This window comes from Trachypithecus francoisi, unplaced genomic scaffold (genome assembly GCF_009764315.1).
Source record: "Trachypithecus francoisi isolate TF-2019V2 unplaced genomic scaffold, Tfra_2.0 Contig01705, whole genome shotgun sequence".
Taxonomy (NCBI): domain Eukaryota; kingdom Metazoa; phylum Chordata; class Mammalia; order Primates; family Cercopithecidae; genus Trachypithecus; species Trachypithecus francoisi.
Genome location: NW_022681450.1, coordinates 1147573 through 1167719, shown reverse-complemented (window position 1 = coordinate 1167719; position 20147 = coordinate 1147573). Strand labels below are relative to the sequence as shown.

The 20147-nt window shown below is 51.4% G+C and overlaps 2 protein-coding genes across 6 annotated transcripts in view; one reads left to right on the top strand and one right to left on the bottom strand.

Annotated features, from left to right (window-relative positions):
* Window positions 1-822: 822 nt before the first annotated feature.
* Window positions 823-13440, bottom strand: EXOSC5 (exosome component 5). 3 transcript variants are annotated; one of them, XM_033198818.1, is made up of 6 exons: window positions 13154-13440; window positions 8241-8354; window positions 6579-6700; window positions 4504-4644; window positions 1908-1997; window positions 823-1150 (listed from the first exon to the last, which is right to left on the bottom strand). In XM_033198818.1, the coding sequence occupies exons 1-6, from the start codon at window positions 13374-13376 to the stop codon at window positions 1058-1060; spliced, it is 783 nt and encodes a 260-aa protein (XP_033054709.1). In that variant the 5' UTR covers window positions 13377-13440; the 3' UTR covers window positions 823-1057. The 3 variants fall into 3 exon arrangements, with proteins under 3 accessions (XP_033054709.1, XP_033054716.1, XP_033054725.1); XM_033198834.1 differs by lacking the exons at window positions 823-1150; window positions 1908-1997 and adding exons at window positions 2299-3235; window positions 3551-3621 and having other exon boundaries at window positions 13154-13392; XM_033198825.1 differs by lacking the exon at window positions 8241-8354 and having other exon boundaries at window positions 13154-13400.
* BCKDHA (branched chain keto acid dehydrogenase E1 subunit alpha) overlaps window positions 13438-20147 on the top strand; it is a 31081-nt gene continuing 24371 nt past the window's right edge. For 2 of the 3 annotated variants that reach the window (XM_033198535.1, XM_033198525.1), the window contains exon 1: window positions 13438-13906. In XM_033198535.1, the coding sequence (XP_033054426.1) occupies window positions 13799-13906 (108 nt within the window). In that variant the 5' untranslated portion in view covers window positions 13438-13798. The remainder of the gene's footprint in view (window positions 13907-20147) is intronic. The other variant, XM_033198542.1, reaches the window with a different exon arrangement.

Here is a 20147-nt window from a genome sequence, read left to right as displayed (position 1 = left end):
CGTCTGTAATCCCCAGCACTTTGGGCAGCCGAGGCAGGCAAATCACCTGAGGTCGGGATTTCGAGACCAGCCTGGCAAACATGGTGAAACCACGTCTCTGCTAAAAATACAAAAATTAGGCAGGGCGCGATGGCTCATGCCTGTCATCTCAGCACTTTGGGAGGCAGAGGTGGGCAGATCACCTGAGGTTGGGAGTTAGAGACCAGCCTGACCAACATGGAGAAACCCTGTCTCTACTAAAAATACAAAAATGAGCTGGGTGTGGTGGCGTGCGCCTGTAGTCCCAGCTACTCAGGAGGCTGAGGCAGGAGAATCACTTGCGGAGGTTGCAGTGAGCCGAGATCACCCCACTGCACTCCAGCCTGGGCAACAGAAAGGGATTCCGTCTCAAAACAAAACAAAACAAGACAGAGACTATAACAGCCCCATCTCACAGGGTTGGTGGGTGAGATTCCTCCCCATGGCTTACAAGGCCCCACCTGCATGCTTGCCTGTTCCCCGCAGCCCCATCTGCTCTCCTGCTCTTGCTCACTGGCTCTGGCCACCCTGTTCACCAAGCTGGTCCCCAGTCCCTGGGGGGTCCTTCCCCACGTTATCCAAGAGCTCATGCCCTTTCTTCCTTCAGGGTGCCCTGCTCTGTGAAGGCACTGATGCCTGATGTACTGAATTTGCCCTCCATAAAGGGACTCTCCCAAACTCCTATTTCCTGCTGTTTACTTTTTTATAGATTTACTACCATCTGACAAATTCCAGTTTACCTCCCTGCTCCTCTGGGATCTCACTAGCAGGGCCTGCACACAATGGGTACTCAACAGACATTTGTTAAAGTGAATTAATTTATTGACTTATCTATTCCATAAATGTGAGCTCCTCTGAATGTTATCCTTGCTGGGGCTGTCACAGGCCAAGGCCTCCCCACAGGAGCCCTGTGGTTACAGAGCTGCAGGCTCACAGGAGCCCATAGGACAGAGAGGCAAGGCTGGGCCGCTGGTTTGCTTCAGGCTATAGGGGGTGAGTGGGTGGAGGCAGTGGGAGCGGCCCTCTGCCCCAGCTTGCCTCAGCTTTTGGAGTAACGCCTCTGCAGCGATTCCCGGTAGAAGCGGAAGACGTGTTGCGAAGCGGCCTGGGCCGCAGCCAGGCACTGCTGGAGCTGCGCGGGAGAGACCGGTCAGTGCTGGGGGCTGAGCCCTGCATGCACACGTGACTTAGTTGACCCAGGAGTTTCTGCTGACTCCTTTAACCTCCCATCACTCCCCTGCCCCCAAGTGAGGCAGGTGGTGAGGGATTATTTCCCATTTAATGAGCTGTTTTTTAGAGATCAGGAAAAGGGCGAAGGGCTTCAAGATCAGATTCTGACAGCAACAGGATTCAGACCAATCAGGTATCCTCACACCTTGGAGGCCCCAGCTTTGCAGAGCTATGGAATTGGAGAGTGCACAGAAGGGGATTTTACAGCCATGGGCCCCTTGAGCCCAAATAATCTAAGAGCCATGGAATCAAGAGACTCCCAGTCTTCACTGCCATGTATTCCTAGATTCCTGAGGTCCAGGTTGGACATGCTTTTGCAGACAGTCTGGTCCAAGAGTTTCTAGGCTCTGTCCCTTAGCCTGAGACCCGGAATTTCCGTGGTTCACCACTCTGAGCTGGGAGCTGGGGGACCATCACATGCCCTCTTCTGACTTCAAACAGAGCTCATCCTCTTTTTGCCTGTCTCATAAATTGGGCTTCCCTTAAACATTTTCGCAAAGGTTTCTGGGACCATGAAGTTTGAAAACTCCCTCTTTTTTACAAGAAGAAATGTAAGAGGCTCTCCTGAAGCCTCTCAGAATCCAGGGTAGAGTTGGGACAAGACCGTATATCAGTGGGAGGGAAGGTTCTGGCTTTTCCCCTCATCCCCATGCTGGTACCTCAGAGTCCGAGTAGAGCCCCTTGGTGCTGGACATCAGCAGCTTCCGTTCCACGCTGTCCAGGGCAAAGGTCAGGACTGCCCGGGCCTCCTAGGTACAAGGGGTAGAAGGTGGTGGGGGACCTAGGACCTTCCCCTCAGATAAAATCTCAGCCAGTCCTTTGGCCAGGCACAGTGGCTCATGACAATACTCTCAGCACTTTGGGAGGCCGAGGCAGGACACTGACTGAGGCCAGGAATTCAAGACCAGTATGGGCAAAAGAGGAAGACCCCATCTCTAAAAAAAAAAAAAAAAAAAAAAAACAGAAGAAAGAAAACAAAAAAAAAGTAGCTGGACATGGGGGTGCATGCCTGAGTTCCCAGCTACTCAGGAGGCAGAGGTGGGAGGACTGCTTAAGCCCAGGAGCTTGAAGCTTCAGTGAGCTGTGATCGTACTACACTCTAGCATGGGCGACAGTGAGACCCTGTCTCAACACCCCGCTTCCCACCACACACCTGCAGCCAGTCCCACTGAAGGGACTCCGGACCCTTGGCCTCCAGGCCCCTCCCTTTCCACAGCCAGGTGCTCACCTATCAAGCATGAAGCGCAGTCATTTTTTGTCTACACCACTCCTTCCCTACTTCCCCGGGTATAGCCCTCTGCCTTTCCTTTGTAGAACTGTACTCCATGCCCCTTATTCCAACCACGTGGTTCTGACAGGGGCTTCCAAGCTTAGTATTCCTGCCCCAAGGGGCTAGCCACAGTGCCACTCACTTATCTGGTGCCTCTCCGCCTCCCAGTCATCCTTCCATGCTCTGCCTCAGAGGGGCCGGAAGCCAGCAAGCTGTATGTCCCAGACTCCCTTACCAGCTAGTTTCCAGCAGTAATGAGGTGGGAGAATGGAAGAAGAGCAGCACCCTGGTCCTCACTGACAATAGCAGGTGCTGATGGCTGTGGCTGTGTGACAGCCACGGAGGTGGGGTGGGTTCTGGACCTCAGTGGCCAGGGCAGAGGCAGGACATGCTATGTGCATGCAGAGCCAATTGAGATGATGTCTCCAACATGACAGAGCAGGAGCTGGCTCGCAGGTTCAGCCCAGGTCTGGGAGGGGTTTCTCATCTTTGGGTGTCACTCCTGGTTCCTTTTTCCTCCTCTAGCTCCTCCAACACTGTTGTTACAAAGTCCCTGCATTTAACTCCCTCCATCTGAAACCCTCCAAGTGGTTTCTGTCTTCTTGACTGGAGGGGACCATTATAGCACTGGGCAGAAAACTCAGAATAACCTGAGCTTAGGACACTGCACCTGAGCCGACGAGGAAAGCTCTCTTGTCTTCTTGTTTGCTTTTGAGCCTCTTTTTTTTTTTTTTTTTTTTTGAGGAGGAGTCTCGCTCTGTCGCCCGGACTGGAGTGCAGTGGCCAGATCTCAGCTCACTGCAAGCTCCGCCTCCTGGGTTTACGCCATTCTCCTGCCTCAGCCTCCCTAGTAGCTGGGACTACAGGCGCCTGCCACCTCGCCCGGCTAGTTTTTGTATTTTTAGTAGAGACGGGGTTTCACCGTGTTAGCCAGGATGGTCTCGATCTCCTGACCTCGTGATCTGCCCATCTCGGCCTCCCAAAGTGCTGGGATTACAGGCTTGAGCCACTGCGCCCGGCCTGCTTTTGAGCCTCTTAAGATGGAAATGGAGCTTAAGGGGTCAGTCCCAGCCTCAGGAGAGATGCTGGCTGAGAGAATGAAGCTGACGTGGAGAGAAAGGCAGGGATGAGAAGTGAAGCAAGGACATCCTGATGCTGTTTAAAGTCCTGGTTTTATTTTTTTTTTTGAGATGGAGTTTCACTCTTTCACCCAGGATGGAGTGAAATGGCACGATCTCAGCTCACTGCAACCTCCACCCTTTGGGTTCAAGTGATTCTCATGCCTCAGCCTCCCGAGAAGCTGGGATTACAGGCATGTGCCACCACGCCCAGGCAACCTTTGTATTTTTAGTAGAGACGGGGTTTCGCCATATTGGCCAGGCTGGTCTCGAACTCCTGGCCTCAGGTGATCTGCCCGCCTCGGACTCCCAAAATGCTGGGATTACAGGTGTAAGCCACCACACCCGGCCATACATTTCCTTTCTGGTTTATTTATTTATATTTTGAGATGGAGTTTCACTCTTGTTGCCCAGGTCGGAATGTAATGGCGTGATCTCGGCTCACCACAACCTCCACCTCCCAGATTCAGGTGATTCTCCTGCCTCAGACTCCTGAGTAGCTGAGATTACAGGCATGCACCACCACACCTGGCTAATTTTGTATTTTTAGTAGAGATGGGGTTTCTCCATGTTGGTCAGGCTGGTCTTGAACTCCTGACCTCAGATGATCTGCCCACCTCGGCCTCCCAAAGTGCTGGGATTACAGGTGTGAGCCACCGCACCCAGCCCCACATTTCCTTTCTAATTAAGCAAGTTTGAGCTGGGTTTCTAGCACTTGCTGCTAAATGAACCATGATGATAAGAGCAGCCCTTGCTAAGTGGGATTGAGGTGGCATGAGCCTATTGTCTGCGAGAAGTGAGGCCTGGAGGAAGGGAGGGGGAGCTGTCTGGCCTCTGCCCTTCAGCCACCCTGATCTTCACACCTACCTTTTCTTGCTTGGATGTAGGATCCAGCACGAGAGTCCCATCAGAGTCTAGGGCACAGGTGACCCCACAGAAGAGAGCCCGCATGGGCACACCTGCATCCACCAATGCCATGCAGGCAGCATTCAGACAACAGGCCAGGAGCTGAGCACCACAGGCAATGGTTAAGTTTCTTTTTTTTTTTTTTTGGAGACGGAGTTTTGCTCGTTGCCCAGGCTGCAGTGCGATGGCGTGATCTCAGCTCACTGCAATCTCCACCTCCCGGGTTCAAGCGATTCTCCTGCCTCAACCCCCTGAGTAGCTGGGATTACAGGCATGTACCACCACACCTGGCTAATCTTTGTATTCTTAGTAGAGAGGGTGTATCACCATGTTGGCCAGGCTGGTCTCAAACTCCTGACCTCAGGTGATCCACCTGCCTCGGGCTCCCAAAGTGCTGGGATTACAGGCGTGAGCCACCGCGCCCAGCCTAAGAAGTTTCTACTGTAGGCCTGGCCAGCGGAGCAGATCCATGCCTCCCTCCACCAGGCTGATGCCTGTGGCAGACATCACTAATCGGTCACAGAAGGGCAGTATGGCAGAGTGCTTAAAAGTGGTCCGAGGATCAAGTAACCCTGGGTTCCAGACCCAGTTTTGCTCTCTCAGCTGTGTGACCTTGAACAAATGACTTAGAGTCTCAATCTCCTCATCTGTTAGACGGGGAATATAGTATTCAACAGGTATGTACTGAAGTACGTACCACACACTTGTTGGCAAGTAGGGTCAGAGAAGGGAAGAAACCTTCCAAAGTCACATGGGGGAGGCACTGGCAAAGCCAGGCTCAAAACTTGGGTAGCAGCCACTCAGCGGTGACAGAGCTGGCAGGGCAATGGAGGAAGAGCCATCGCGCTGCTGCCTGCAGGGAGCTCACAGTGGAAAGACAGCACAGGTTGGGAGTCAGTTGGCTCTGCCTCAGTTTTCTCATGTGTGTCTTCTCCAGGCAGAGCAGGCCACACAAAGGCCACAGCTTTAGAGTCAACCGGTTCCAGCTCTGCTGCTGATCCTCCACCACTTCCTCTGGGCTTTACTTTCCCCTTCTGTAAAATGGGGTCACAATATTTTCTCTCTCTGCCTATCATAAAATGTCTGTCCAGTTCAGGGCCATGTTCCAGTAAAGCCTTCTACAGTGCCTAATTCTGGTCCTCAACCTCAACCTCCCTCACCTCAGACAGGGAGATCTTTCAAGGCCAAGCTCCTGACTCAGCTGCTGTCTGCTCAGGGCGCCCCAAGCACTGAGGGCCTAAAATCCACTGAGGTGCCGAGTAGAAGTGATTGCCGGCCGGGCACAGTAGCTCATGCCCGTAATCCCAGCACTTTGGGAGGCCAAGGTGGGCTGATAACTTGAGGTCAGGAGTTCAAGACCAGGCTGGCCAACATGGCAAAACCCTGTCTCTACTAAAAATACAAAAATTAGCCTGGTGTGATGGCAGGTACCTGTAACTCCAGCTACTCAGGAGGCTAAAGCATGGGAATCGCTTGAGCCTGGGAAGTAGAGGTTGCAGTAAGCTGACACTGCACCACTGCCTCCACCCTGAGCGACAGAGTGAGCCTGTCTGAAAAACAAAGAAAAAAACCAAAAAAAAACAAAGGAGATTGGCACAGGCTCTGGAGTCAGATGGGCCTGGGCTTGAGTCCCTCCTGTGTGGCCTTCCACACTTCCAAGCTGTGTGACCTTGGGCAAGCCCCTTCCCCTTTCTGGGCCTCAGTTTTGTCACCTGAAACATGCGAACATAAGAACACTCATTTGCCAGGGTCCTTGGGCTCTAGAACTAGATGGTCTGGGTCTAAATCTTGGCTCTGCCACTTCCATGGGGATCATTAAGGGCATGTGCTATATTAAATGAGTTAATGTGTGTAAGGCACACAGAACAGTGCCTGGCACATAAGTAAGCACCCAGGCTGTTTGCTCTCCTTCTTCACTGAGCTGGCACCTGTTAAGTGTTTGAAGTCTTTCTGGCTAGCAGAGAGCATATATATAGCCACCAGAAGGGAGGCAATCAGGAGACTTCCTGGAGGAGGCGGCCTGGGAGAAAGGATACAGAGCCAGCATCGCTGACAACCTGCAGCACCACAGTGATGGAGGTGCGGGGGTGCAATGTGCCCAGGACCACCGCCTCGCACGTGTTCCTGATCAGCCGCTCCCGGCTCTTCTCTGCAACACCTGGAGAAATTGAAGAGCGGCTATCAGGGTCTTCCCCTTCATGTGACTCACCTTCCTCCATACGCCCCACCCAAACCCCTGGAAAGGGCCCACAGTCTCAGCCTGGGATGGTGCAGGTACCTGGGATGATGGAAGCTTCCAGTAGGAAGAAGGCAAGGCCTGACTGCTGTCCACTGACCCCTGCTACCTCCAGCATCCACCAAAGGAACCATCCAGGGGAAGAAGACCTGGGAGTTCCATGTCTATGCTGCTACCCACACCCACTCCCACCCTAGTAGGCCCAGCCAGTGGGGACTGAAGGATATGAGGGTAAAAGGGTGGAAAAACAGGTTAATGGGCCAGGCACAGTGGCTCACGCCTGTAATCTCAACACTTTGGGAGGATGAGGCGGGTGGATCACTTGAGGTCAGGAGTTTGACACCAGCCTCACCAACATGGTGAAACGCTGTCTCTACTAAAAATACAAAAATTAGCTGGGTGTGATGGCTCACGCCTGTAATTCCAGCTACTTGGGAGCCTGAGACAGGAGAATTGCTTGATCCTGGGAGGCGGAGGTTGCAGTGAGCTGAGATCAAGCCACTGCACTCCAGCCTCGGCAACAGAGCAAGACTCCGTCTTAAAAATATAAAATTAGGCCGGGCGCGGTGGCTCAAGCCTGTAATCCCAGCACTTTGAGAGGCCGAGACGGGTGGATCACGAGGTCAGGAGATCGAAACCATCCTGGCTAACACGGTGAAACCCCGTCTCTACTAAAAAAATACAAAAAACTAGCCGGGCAAGGTGGCGGGCGCCTGTAGTCCCAGCTACTCGGAAGGCTGAGGCAACAGAATGGCGGGAACCCGGGAGGCGGAGCTTGCAGTGAGCTGAGACCGGGCCACTGCACTCCAGCCTGGGTGACAGAGCCAGACTCCGTCTCAAAAAAAAAAAAAAAAAAAAAATATATATATATATATAAAATTAAAAAATTTTTAAAAAGGCTAAGCACAGTGGCCCATGCCTGTAATCCCAGCACTTTGGGAGGCCAAGGTGGGCAGATCACGAGGTCAGGAGATCAAGACCATCCTAGCCAACATGGTGAAACCCCATCTCTACTTAAAAAATACAAAAAATTAGTGGTCATGGTGGCGTGCACCGGTAATCCCAGATATTCGAGAGGCTGAGGCAGGGGAATTGCTTGAACCTGGGAGGCAGAGGTTGCGGTTGGCCAAGATCACACCACTGCACTCCAGCCTGGGTGACAGAGTGAGACACCGTCTCAATATAAATAAATAATAAATAAATAAATAATAAATAAATGAAAAGAAAAACAGGTTAATGGAACGAATGAGAGTGGAGGCAGAGAGAGGGAGAAAGAGGGAGGGAGAAATTAGAGGCAGAGAAAGAAGCAACAGAAGATGAGATACGGGGCAGAGTTAAAGACAGAAACAGCTGAGTGGAGACCAAAGCGGGGAGTGGAGACTCGGGGCAGCTGGTAGGGAGGAGCTGGGGGGTGGTTATGACAAACTGGGCACTATTCAGAGGTTCAGCAGGGTCCAATTACCAGGCAGCCCGATCTTCGGCCTCAGGATCACTTCGAGTGTGGCCTTGTTAAAGATCTCTTTGCTGACCTTCACCTCGGCCGGTCCGTACACACCCGCCAGGACAGAAGTGTCACCTGAGAAGACAGCAGGGCGGGAGCGCCTCACTCACAGCTTTCCTGCTCCTGGGGCCCCATTCGTGGCACTGAGCCTGATGGCCAGGGCTCCCCATGTCACCACCGCCATTTGTTGGCAGTGATTGAGCACTCACTTCATTTCTCTGCCTGTGTATCGTCATTTGTAATGTGGGGAAAATAGCAGTCGTTCCCCACTAGCGTCTTGTGAGGATCAAAGGACACAATTCAAAGAGAATACTTAGAACACTGCAGGGCTCATGCTGAGTGCGCAACAGACTTTAGCTGATATTATTAACATTCATCCGTTCAGGCATTCAGGCAGGGTCACACTCTCATTGCCCAGGCTGGAGTGCAGTGGTGCCATCACGGCTAATTGCAGCCTCAACCTTCTGGGCTCAAGTGATCCTCCTGCCTCAGCCTCCCAAGTAGCTGGAACTCCAGGCACGTGCCACCATGCCTGGCTAATTTTTGTATTTTTAGTAAAGAGGGGATTTTGCCATGTTGCTCAGGCAGGCTGCGAACTCCTGGGCAACAGTAATCCCAAGGTGCTAGGATTACAGGCGTGAGCTACCATGCCTAGCCCTGATATTAGTAACTTTCTTTTTTTTTTTTTTGAGACAGAGTCTCGCTCTGTCGCCCAGGCTGGAGTACAGTGGTGTAATCTCGGCTCACTGCAACCTCCGCCTCCCGGGTTCAAGCAGTTCTCCTGCTTCAGCCTACTGAGTAGCTGGGATTACAGGTTCGTGCCACCATGCCCGGTTAATTTTTTTATTTTTAGCAGAGACTGGGTTTCACCATGTTAGTCAGGCTGGTCTCGAACTCCTGACCTCGTGATCTGCCCGCCTCAGCCTCCCAAAGTGCTGGGATTACAGACGTAAGCCACTGTGCCCGGCCAGTATTAGTAACTTTTTTTTTTTGAGATAGAGTCTCGCTCTGTTGCCCAGGCTGGAGTGCAGTGGCCGGATCTCAGCTCACTGCAAGCTCCGCCTCCCGGGTTCACGCCATTCTCCTGCCTCATCCTCCCGAGTAGCTGGGACTACAGGCGCCGCCACCACGCCTGGCTAGTTTTTTTTTGTATTTTTTAGTAGAGACGGGGTTTCACCGGGTTAGCCAGGATGGTCTCGATCTCCTGACCTCGTGATCCGCCTGTCTCAGCCTCCCAAAGTGCTGGGATTACAGGCTTGAGTCACCATGCCCGGCTTGTATTAGTAACTTTTAACGGGAAGTTCTTCCTGAAAGCTAACCATCCTCCCTCTTACTGCAGCTGCTCTCAACTTCTCTTTCCAAAGCTTCCCCAGCCCAGCTCTTCCCTTAGGCACTGGCCCCCAAATTCTGCACCAGTCTGGACACCTGAGAAAGGAGTAATATCTGAAATGAATCCTGATTCCTGCTTATTTCCCCAGAAGCTATGAACGGGGTACAGGAGGTAAGATCTAAGAAATAAAAAGCCTGGCTTCTAGTACTGTCTGCTGTAATCTCAGCACTTTGGGAGGCTGAGGTGGGTGGATCACCTGAGGTCAGGAGTTTGAGACCATCCTGGCCAACATGGTGGAACCCCATCTCTACTAAAAATACAAAAATTGGCTGGGCATGGTGGGTGGGTGCCTGTAATCTCAGCTACTCGGGAGGCCGAAGCAGAATTGCTGGAACCGGGGAGGCAGAGATTGCAGTGAGCCTAGATGGCACCATTGCACTCCAGCCTGGACGATAACAGCGAGACTCCGTCTCAAAAAAAAAAAAAAAAAAGAAAAAAACAAAACATTTGAGGCCAGACATGGTGCCTCACACCTGTAATCCCAGCACTCTGGAGGCCCAGGTGGGAGGACTGCTTGAGGCCAGGAGTTTGAGACCTGCCTGAGCAACATAGCAAGACTCCTGTCTCTATTTTCTTCTTCTTCTTTTTTTTTTTGAGACAGAGTCTCGCTCTGTTGCCCAGGCTGGAGTGCAGTGGCGCGATCTCAGCTCACTGCAAGCTCCACCTCCTGGGTTCACGCCATTCTCCTGCCTCAGCCTCCCGAGTAGCTGGGACTACAGGCGCCCACCACCACGCCCAGCTAATTTTTTTGTATTTTTAGTAGAGATGGGGTTTCACCGTGTTGGCCAGGATGGTCTCAATCTCCTGACCTCGTGATCCTCCTGCCTCGGCCTCCCAAAGTGCTGGGATTACAGGCGTAAGCCACCGCCGACCTATTTTCTTTTTTGAGACAAAGTTTCCCTCTGTCACTCAGGAGGCTGGAGTGCAATTGCGCAATCTCAGCTTACTGCAACCTCTGTCTCCCAGGCTCAAGTGATTCTTGTGCCTCAACCTCCAGAGTAGCTGAGATTACAGGTGCGTGCCACCTCGTCTGACTAATTTTTGTATTTTTAGTAGAGACGGGTTTTCACCATGTTGGCCAGTCTCAGAACTCCTGACCTCGACTGGGTGAGGTGGCTCATGCCTGTAATCCCAGCAATTTGGGAGGCCGAGGCGGGTGGATCACAAGGTCAGGAGTTCAAGATCAGCCTGGCCAATGTGGTGAAACCCTGTTTCTACTAAAAACTACAAAAATTAGCTGGGCGTGGGGGCACGCCCCTGTGGTCCTGGCTACTCGGGAGGCTGAGGCAGAAGAATCGCTGGAACCCGGGAGTTGGAGGTTGCAGTGAGCCGCGATCGCTTCACTGCACTCCAGCCTGGGTGACAGGGCGAGACTCTGTGTCAAAAAAAAAAAAAAAAGAACTACTGACCTCAGGTGATCTACCCTCATCAGCCTCCCAAAGTGCTTGGATGACCAGTGTGAGCAACTGCGCCCGGCCCCTTCTTAATTCTTAGGTTCGAAGAAACTTTAGGTATCTCAATTCAGCATAAGTGCTAAGCCTGAGGGAGGGTCCGGGAAGGTCCCTGGTTAAGGCGGTATTTCCTGGGATGCCCAATTTGCCCTTACACGGAAGGTGTGCTTAGTTCCAGGAAAAACTGCCCTGAGGACTGGAGAAACCAAAATAGAACTCGCCTCTGGCTCCAGATGAACTGCCTGTGTTTCGCCTGAGCACAAGAGTCCCTCCCCTCTCACCTTCTTCAAGACGTGGCTCCAGCAATTCTCTTCCCTGTTGACCCCACAACCATCGTCAATTCTTGCCCCACTTATCTGATCCTCTTACAGCAAAACTCCTGAACAGCTGTCTATTATTCCTTTTCTGTGACCCCACCACTCCATTGCGGCAGTTCAACATCGTCACCACTGACCTCCAAATGATCAACCCTCCATTGACCCAGCTGTCAGTAAGGCTGAAACAGCTGTCAGCCCTCACATCTCAGACACGTTCTTCTCTTGGCCACAGGTCACCACCCTCTCCCGGTTTCCCCCTAAGTCTCTAGGCGTTCCTTCTGAGTCTCCTTTGGCTTGCTTGTCACAAGTCCCTGACTGCTCAAGTTGGAAGGCCTAGGGCTTGGTCCTGGGTACTCTTTTCCATCTATACTCACTTCGTTCAGTCAATAGGCTGAAATACCATATATACAGCCAGAGAGTTCCAAATTGCCTATGTCCAGCTTGGGTCTCTCCTGATTTCCAGACTTGTACAGATCTGAGCAGAAACCTTAGTTATGCCTGACTCTTTTTCCTCGCACTCAAACCAAACTATACGTAAGTTTTGTCCGTTTTACTTTCAAACTACATCCAGAATCTCATCACCTCCACTACTCCTGTTCTGGCTGGAGCCACCATCACCTCCCTGTTTTCTCCCATACTCCCCACAATCAACACAGCAGCCAGATTTTGTTAAAATGTATTGGGGCTGGGTGTGGTGGCTGATACCTATATGAGCACTTTGAGAGGAGGACTGCTTGAGTCCAGGAGTTCAAGACCAACCTGGGCAACATCGTGAGACCCTGTCTCAAATTTTTTTTTTTTTTTGAGACAGAGTCTTGTTTTGTCGCTCACGCTGGAGTACAATGGCACAATCTTGGCTCACTGCAACTTCTGCCTCCCGGGTTCAAGCGATTCTCCTGCCTCAGCCTCCCGAGTAGCTGGGATTACAGGCGCCCACCATGCCTGGCCAATTTTCGTATTTTTAGTAGAGTCGGGGTTTCGCCATGTTGGCCAGGCTGGTCTCGAACTTCTGACCTCAGGTGATCCACCCGCCTTGGCCTCCCAAAGTGTGGGGATTACAAGCGTGAGCCCCCGCGCCCAGCCTCCTGTCTCAAACGTTAAAGAGGAATATTCTTGGAGTTAATCTAGTTCTGAGAGTTATTTAGCTAGAGGAAGGGGATATTTGCCCTATAGGTAAGACTTGCCCTAATCTTAGGGATATTTACTCCTGTGGAGAGATGCAGTGAGGTAGCAGTGGGGATGTATTTTTCAACCCAGGGCAGTGACATTATCTTCAATTTGAGGAGTATTTACGTGGGTGAAAGATCCGCCACAGTCCAGAGTATGCAAATTGACAGGTTTGCGTTAGTCCGGGATGCAAGGACCTAGCGGGTGTGTGTGTGGGGCGGGCGGGGGCAGGGGTGAGGAGGAGGAAGCTAGTTAACGGCGATATTTACCCTGGTGAGGTGATTTTCCCTATTCTGAAATATCAATTCTTGCGGGTCGGTCTGCCCCGCCTGTCATTCTCAGACATATTTACAAAGATGGAGCCATCTTCTCCTTTCTAGTCGTGAGGGAGAGATGTATGTATCCCTGCGTATGTAGTAGTATTCAATCGGACAAGAAATCATGCATCAACGCAGTAGTGACATTTACCAGCTGGTATCGTGGGAAGATGGGCACTCCGTTGCACGGTACATGGTAGTCCCTCTCCAAAAGACCTGGGTAAATTCTTACCTTGCAGGAAGGAAGCAGAGCCATCTGGCCGCGACAGCAGGTTCTGTTCGCAGGCAAAGTGCCGGAGGCTGCAGCCGGGACCCCGAGGGCTGCACCCTGTTCCAATTTCAGCGCGGATTTTGGCGTCAGTATGCATCTCCTCCTCCATCGCGCCGACTCCACGTGTGGCTGCGATTATCACTTCCGCCCGGCAGCGCGCGCTGCGAACACTTCGCGTAACCATTGCGCACGCGCTGGGCTCGGCCGTCCGTCTTGGCGTCCGCACGTGGCTTAGCGTTTACCAACAATCTGGCTCCGCCCAGTCCCACCTCCTAACTCTGGCAACGCCATTGGACAGTTGAGAACAGGAGGCAGGCCTTGGCAGTGACCTGTTTTACTCTGGGCCCCCGGGCCCTAAATCCCTGAAGCCGTGGTCAGGTTGCCCTCTTCTTTGCCTGTTACAGGAGTAACTACAATGAGGCAATTGGGGAAAATTTTGGGTAGATAGATTTTCTTCTCCAAATCTCTGTGCATTCTCTCTACCACAGAATGGGAAGAAGGTGATTTTCTTGTCAGATGGTGCTGGAGTTTGCGTCAGGCACATAAAGGGGCAGCCCCGAATCTAGCCTACGTGAGTGCCGGACCGCTGAGTGGTTGTTAGCCAAGATGGCGGTAGCGATCGCCGCAGGGAGGGTCTGGCGGCCAAACCGAGGCCTGAGCCAGGCTGCCGTCTTGCTGCTGTGGCGGCCTGGGGCTCGGGGACTGGCTAGATCTGTGAGTACCTGGGCCCCAGGGGGTTTTCCCAAAGGGGATTAGGGATGTAAAGGCTATCTTCAGAGTGTGGGGTCTCTGAAGGATATGAAGGAAGGGCTGTCACAGAAGGGAAAAAGAGTGGGAGACCCCTTGGAGAAGACACCGAAGGGAAGATCTACCACTTCCTTAGGAGGAGAAAAGAACTTCCACTTCTTCAGGAGAGGACAAAACCCGTTTGCAACTTCTTTGTGGGCCCTGAGGGAGGGAGATGACTTGAAGAGAGGGATGGGGGTTCCTTATTTATTTATTTATTTTTTGAGGCGGAGTCTCGCTCAGTCGCCCACGCTGGAGTACAATGGCGCGATCTCGGCTCACTGCAGGCTCCGCCTCCCGGGTTCACGCCGTTCACCTGCCTCAGCCCCCCGAGTAGCTGGGACTACAGGAGCCCGCCGCCACGCCCGGCTAATTTTTTTTTGCATTTTTAGTAGAGACGGGGTTTCACTATGTTAGCCAGGATGGTCTCGATCTCCTGACCTCGTGATCCGCCCGCCTCGGCTTCCCAAAGTGCTGGAATTACAGGCGTGAGCCACCGCGCCCGGCCGGGGGTTCCTTATTAACTACCACTCATATTCAGGGGAGGTTCCTTGGAGGGACAGGGGAAGACCGCGAGACCTTTTCCCTCAGGGTTTGGAGAATGAAACTGGCTTTATAAAGGAGAGACTTTCTTCTGGGCAAAGATCCCTCTTCAAGAAGAAGGAAAAAGAGAGCAGGTCCCCTTGTCGCAGGCTGCATAGGGCCTTGTATTTCTTTGCTCCTTTGCCACAATTCTGATTTTAAAATGAATTGTGTAAAAATTTTGTTTGGTTCCTGTGTCTCCTGATCGAATATCAAGACAGGGAATTCGTGTGTTCTGGACACTATACAGAGGAGATGATTAATATTTGTTGAGTTAATGAGGGGAAAAAAGGAGGGAGAGAGGTACAGACAGGGCACTTGGCCCACATTTCTTAGAAACACTTGAGAAGGCTTTGTTTCTTGTCAAAAGGGTCACAATCCCTTCAGGTGGATACTGTCAAAATTATACTGCAGAAAACCTAGGTGGAGGCCTCTCTTTAGAGGGGGAGAGGCAAGGGGTTGCAGAAGAGCTTTGAACTACATTTGACAGATAGGAGAGCAGTGGTTACATGAGTGGATTCATGTCCTTGCTCTGCCACTTTCCACTTGTGTATTGGGCAACGGACTGCACCTCTCTGGGTCTATGGACCTAATTTCCCTCTCTAAAATATTAACAGTGGCCACCTCATAGGACTGCGAACAATTAATATGTAAAATGCTAAGGACTGGACCTGGCACATCATAAGGGCAATAGGAATATTGGTCATTGTTGATAGTGAGGGTGGAGGGAAAGGACAGAAACTAACGTTGGAGATGGGGAGAAGAAAGGGGTGACCTTGGGAAGGCCTGGATTGGTGAGGCCCTGTGGAAAAAAATCTTAAATGATCTTGTGAGGTTGAGTCTGATCCTCTGATCCCCAATCCATAAGGAGGAGAAGATGGAATCTGTGGAAAGAAGCTCTGGGTAGGGGGACAAACGGGAGGAGGGTGAAGAGGATGGGCCAGGAGTAGGAAGAAGTAGGTATCTAGGAATGGAGTCACTTGAAACAGGTAAATGCAGAAGGGCTGCAGGAGCAAGATGTGGGTAGGGCAGTCTCCTGCCTTTGGGCTGGAGACCTTTTCACTGTTTTTTTTTTTTTTTTTTGGAGCAGTTCGTATCCTCCACAGCTGATCTCAGTCCCAGGAGCCCATTGGCTGGGCAACTGGGGCGGGAGGTGGGCAGGACTGGGGCAGGCTAGGGAAAGGTCATTTAAAGCTGATTAAATCTTTCTCTCCTGTCTCAATCTCCTGATTACCTTTCCTCTTGCTTCCCCTCCTTCATTTGTGGTGGGGGAATGGGGAGGGAAGAAGTCCCTACTTTTACTTTTTTTTATATATCTTTAAATTTGTATTATCTTAGAGTTATTGTTTTTTCCCCTTTATTTCTCCCACCTGTTCTTTCTCTCTTCTTTCTTTCCTCTCCTCTTCTCCTCTCCTCCTCCCCTCCCCTCTCCTTTTTCTCTTCCTGTCTTGTCTCGTCTCATCTCGTCTCTTCTCTTTTCTCGCTTTCTTTCTGTACCTCTTTCTCTCTTTTCTTTTTCTTTTTTTTGAGACAGAGTTTCGCTCTCTCGCCCAGGCTGGAGTGCAGTGATGTGATCTTGGCTTACTGCAACCTCTGCCCACCGGGTTCAAGCAGTTCTCCTGCCTCAGCCTCCCTAGTAGCTGGGATTACAGGCGTGCCCTATCACGCCTGGCTAATTTTTGTATTTTTGGTAGAGACGGGGTTTCACTATGTTGTCCAGGCTGATCTCGAACTTCTGGCCTCAAGTGATCCGCCTGTCTTGGCCTTGAAAGGCATGAGCCACTGCACCCAGCCTTTTCTTTCTTTTTTTTGAGACAAGGTCTCACTCTGTTGCCCAGACTGGAGTGAGTGCAGTGGTATGATCATGGCTCACTGCAGTCTCAACCTTCTGGGCTCAAGCAATCCCCCCACCTCAGCCTCCTAAGTAGCTGGGACCACAGGCATGTGCTACCACGCCTGGCAGTTTTTAAATTTTTTTTTTTTTTTTTGAGATGGAATCTTGCTCTGTTGCCCAGGCTAGAGTGCATTGGCACGATCTTGGCTCACTGCAACCTCCACCTCCCAGGTTCAAGTGATTCTCTTGCCTCAGCCTCCCGAGTAGCTGGGACTACTGGCGTGCACCACTGTACCCAGTTAATTTTTGTATTTTTAGTAGGGATGGAGTTTCACCATGTTGACCAGGCTGATCTTGAACTCCTGACCTCAGGTGATCCGCCTGCCTTGGCCTCCCAAAGTGCTGGGATTACAGGCATGAGCCATCGCGCCCACCCGCGCCTGGCTAAGTTTTAAATCTTTGTAGAGATGGAGTTTTGCCATGTTGTCCAGGCTGATCTCGAACTCCTGGACTCAGGCGATCTTCCTGCCTCAGCCTCCCAAAATGCAGGGTGACAAGCGTGAGCCACCTTGTCTGGGCATATTATTCAATTATGAGTTTTAGTAGCCACAAGTGGACTGGGGGTGGTGGTTCACGCCTGTAATCCCAACATTTTGAGAGGTCAAGGTGGGCAGGTTGCATGAGGTCAGGAGTTCGAGACCAGCCTGGTCAACATGGTGAAACCCTGTCTCTACTAAAAACACAAAAAAATTAGCCGGGTGTGGTGGCGTGTGCCTGTAATCCCAGCTACTTGGTAGGCCAAGGCAGAAGAATTGCTTGAACCTGGGAGGTGGAGGTTGCAGTGAGCTGAGATCGCACCACTATTCCCTAGCCTAGGTGACAGAGCAGCCCTCTGTCTCAAAAATAAAATTAATAGCCCAAGGGGTTGGTGGCTGCCATATTAGATGGTGCAGGGTTTTTTGTTTTGTTTTTTGTTTTTTTGCGATGGAGTTTTGCTCTTGTTACCTAGACTGGAGTGCAATGGCAGAGTCTTGGCGCACTACAACCTCCTCTTCCTGGGTTCAAGCGATTCTCCTGCCTCATCCTCCCGAGTAGCTAGGATTACAGGCAAGCACCACTATGCCTGGCTAATTTTGTATTTTTAGTAGAGATGTGGTTTCTCCATGTTAGTCAGGCTGGTCCCGACCTCAGGTGATCCACCCATCTCGGCCTCCCAGAGTGCTGGAATTACAGGTGTGAGCCACCACGCCTGGCTAAGATCATGCAGTTTTTTCCAGGTGGAGATGAAGAAATAGGAAAAGGTTGAGAGGCTGTATAGTTGTGGACAGATTGGATTGAATTACTGGGTTCACTGAGGAAGGTCGGATTAGAAGGAGAGGTGAGGCTGCTTTACTTGTCCCTGACTTCTTGCCCCTCCTCTGCCCACTCCTTCATTGAATACCATGCTGCCCTGCAGATGTGTTTGCCTGATTTTCACCTCCCTTCCTGTCTCTGTTATCGTAGCAGATGTTTTAGTGCTCAGGGAAAGGAGGAGGAAGGAAACTCAGATTGTCAAGGAATCGTGAGTCAGTTTCTCAGCCACCACCCCAGGCCTGGGCTTGGCTAAGTCATTTCACCTCTCTGACCCTGGCTAGTTGGGTGAGTAGAGTCCCTACCCTGTTGGAAGTCAGGAAGCACCTGGAGCTCGGTCTGTGCTAATTATCAGTGACTTTATTTCTGTGACCCAGCTCTTCAGGGGCAGCCTATCTGGGGGTTCCAGTGCCCTGTGCAGTATCTCAAAGTGGTAGGTACTCAATGTGTTATTAGTCCGTTCTCAGGCTGCTAATAAAAACACGCCCAAGACTGGGTAAGTTATAAAGAAAAAGAGGTTTAATGGACTCACAGTTCCACATGGCTGGGGAAGCCTCACAAACATGGTGGAAGGCGAATGAGGAGCAAAGTCACATCTTACATGGTGGCAGGCAGACAGAGTGTTTGCAGGGGAACTCCCGTTTATAAAACCATCAGATCTTGTGAGACTTATTCGCTATCACAAGAACAGCACATGAAAGATCCACCCCCGCTGGGCTTGGTGGCTCAAGCCTGTAATCCCAGCACTTTGGGAGGCCGAGACGGGCAGATCACAAGGTCGGGAGATCGAGACCATCCTGGCTAACACAGTGAAACCCTGTCTCTACTAAAAAATAAAAAAACTAGCCGGGCAAGGTGGCGGGCGCCTGTAGTCCCAGCTACTCAGGAGGCTGAGGCAGGAGAATGGCATAAACCCGGGAGGCGGAGCTTGCAGTGACCTGAGATCCGGCCACTGCACTCCAGCCTGGGCGACAGAGTGAGACTCTGTCCCCCCCCACCAAAAAAAATAAAAAGAAAGATCCACCCCCATGATTCAGTTACCTCCCAGTGGCTCCCTCCCACAACATGTGGGAATTATGGGGGCTATAATTCAAGATGAGATTTGAGTGGGGACACAGCCAAACCATATCAGTGTGTATTGTGGGATGAATGGAGATGGTCATTATGGTCTTCTAAGTGTATGGGTCCATCTCTTACTTGGTAGTGTGTTAAGAAACCTGGTCTCCTTTTTCACATCTTGAAGTGCTGTATGCTTTACAATGCCAACCCTAATTTTTTATTATATTTAATACGCCAATAGTGCAAGGTTTTATTGGTAGTACTCTCTTATTACAGGTGGAGAGACTGAGGCTCAGAGGTGAGGTCTGAACTTGGAGCTCTGGACTCCAAAGCCCAGTTTCTTTTCATGGTACCAGGCTGCCAGGAGGAGAAAGGATGGAGCTTAGATTCAAGTCTTGCAGCATCCTTCTTAGTCCAGTATTGGCTTATTTTATTTTATATTTTTTTGAGACGGAGTCTTGCTCTGTCACCCAGACTGAGTGCAGTGGCATAATTTCTGTTCACTGCAACATCTGCCTCCTGGGTTCAAGTGATTGTCCTGCCTCAGCCTCTTGAGTAGCTGGGACTACAGGTATATGCCACCTTGTCGGCTAAGTTTTATATTTTTAATAGAGACAGGCCGGGCGTGGTGGCTCAAGCCTGTAATCCCAGCACTTTGGGAGGCCGAGACTGGCGGATCACGAGGTCAGGAGATCGAGACCATCCTGGCTAACACGGTGAAACCCCGTCTCTACTAAAAAAATACAAAAAACTAGCCGGGCGCGGTGGTGGGCGCCTGTAGTCCCAGCTACCCGGAGGCTGAGGCAGGAGAATGGCGTAAACCCGGGAGGCGGAGCTTGCAGTGAGCTGAGATCCGGCCACTGCATTCCAGCCTGGGCAACAGAGCGAGACTCCGTCTCAAAAAAAAAAAAAATAATAATAATAATAGAGACACGGTTTCGCCATGTTGGCCAGGCTGGTCTCGAACTCCTGACCTCAACTGATCCACCCGCCTTGGCCTCCCAAAGTGCTGGGGTTACAGGTGTGAGCCACCACATGTGGCCAGGCAGGTGATTTTTCTTGTCTTTCCCTCTTTCCACTTCAGTCCCCCTGGCCATCTTTCCCTTCCTTGAATGTGCCTCCTCCCGCCTGGAGGCCTTTGTAGGTATGAGGTCCTTCAGATGATGGCTGACATGACACTTCCTCAGGGAAGCGTTCCAGACCCCAAACACCAGGTCTCTGTGAAACAGGGACAGTGCCACCTGCCTAATCTGCACGCCTTTCCCTTCTCATGAGATATCCTGGGAAGGGGGGCTCAACTCTTTACTCTGTTTTAGGGCAGAGTGCCTTTGAGCTCTGGAGAGA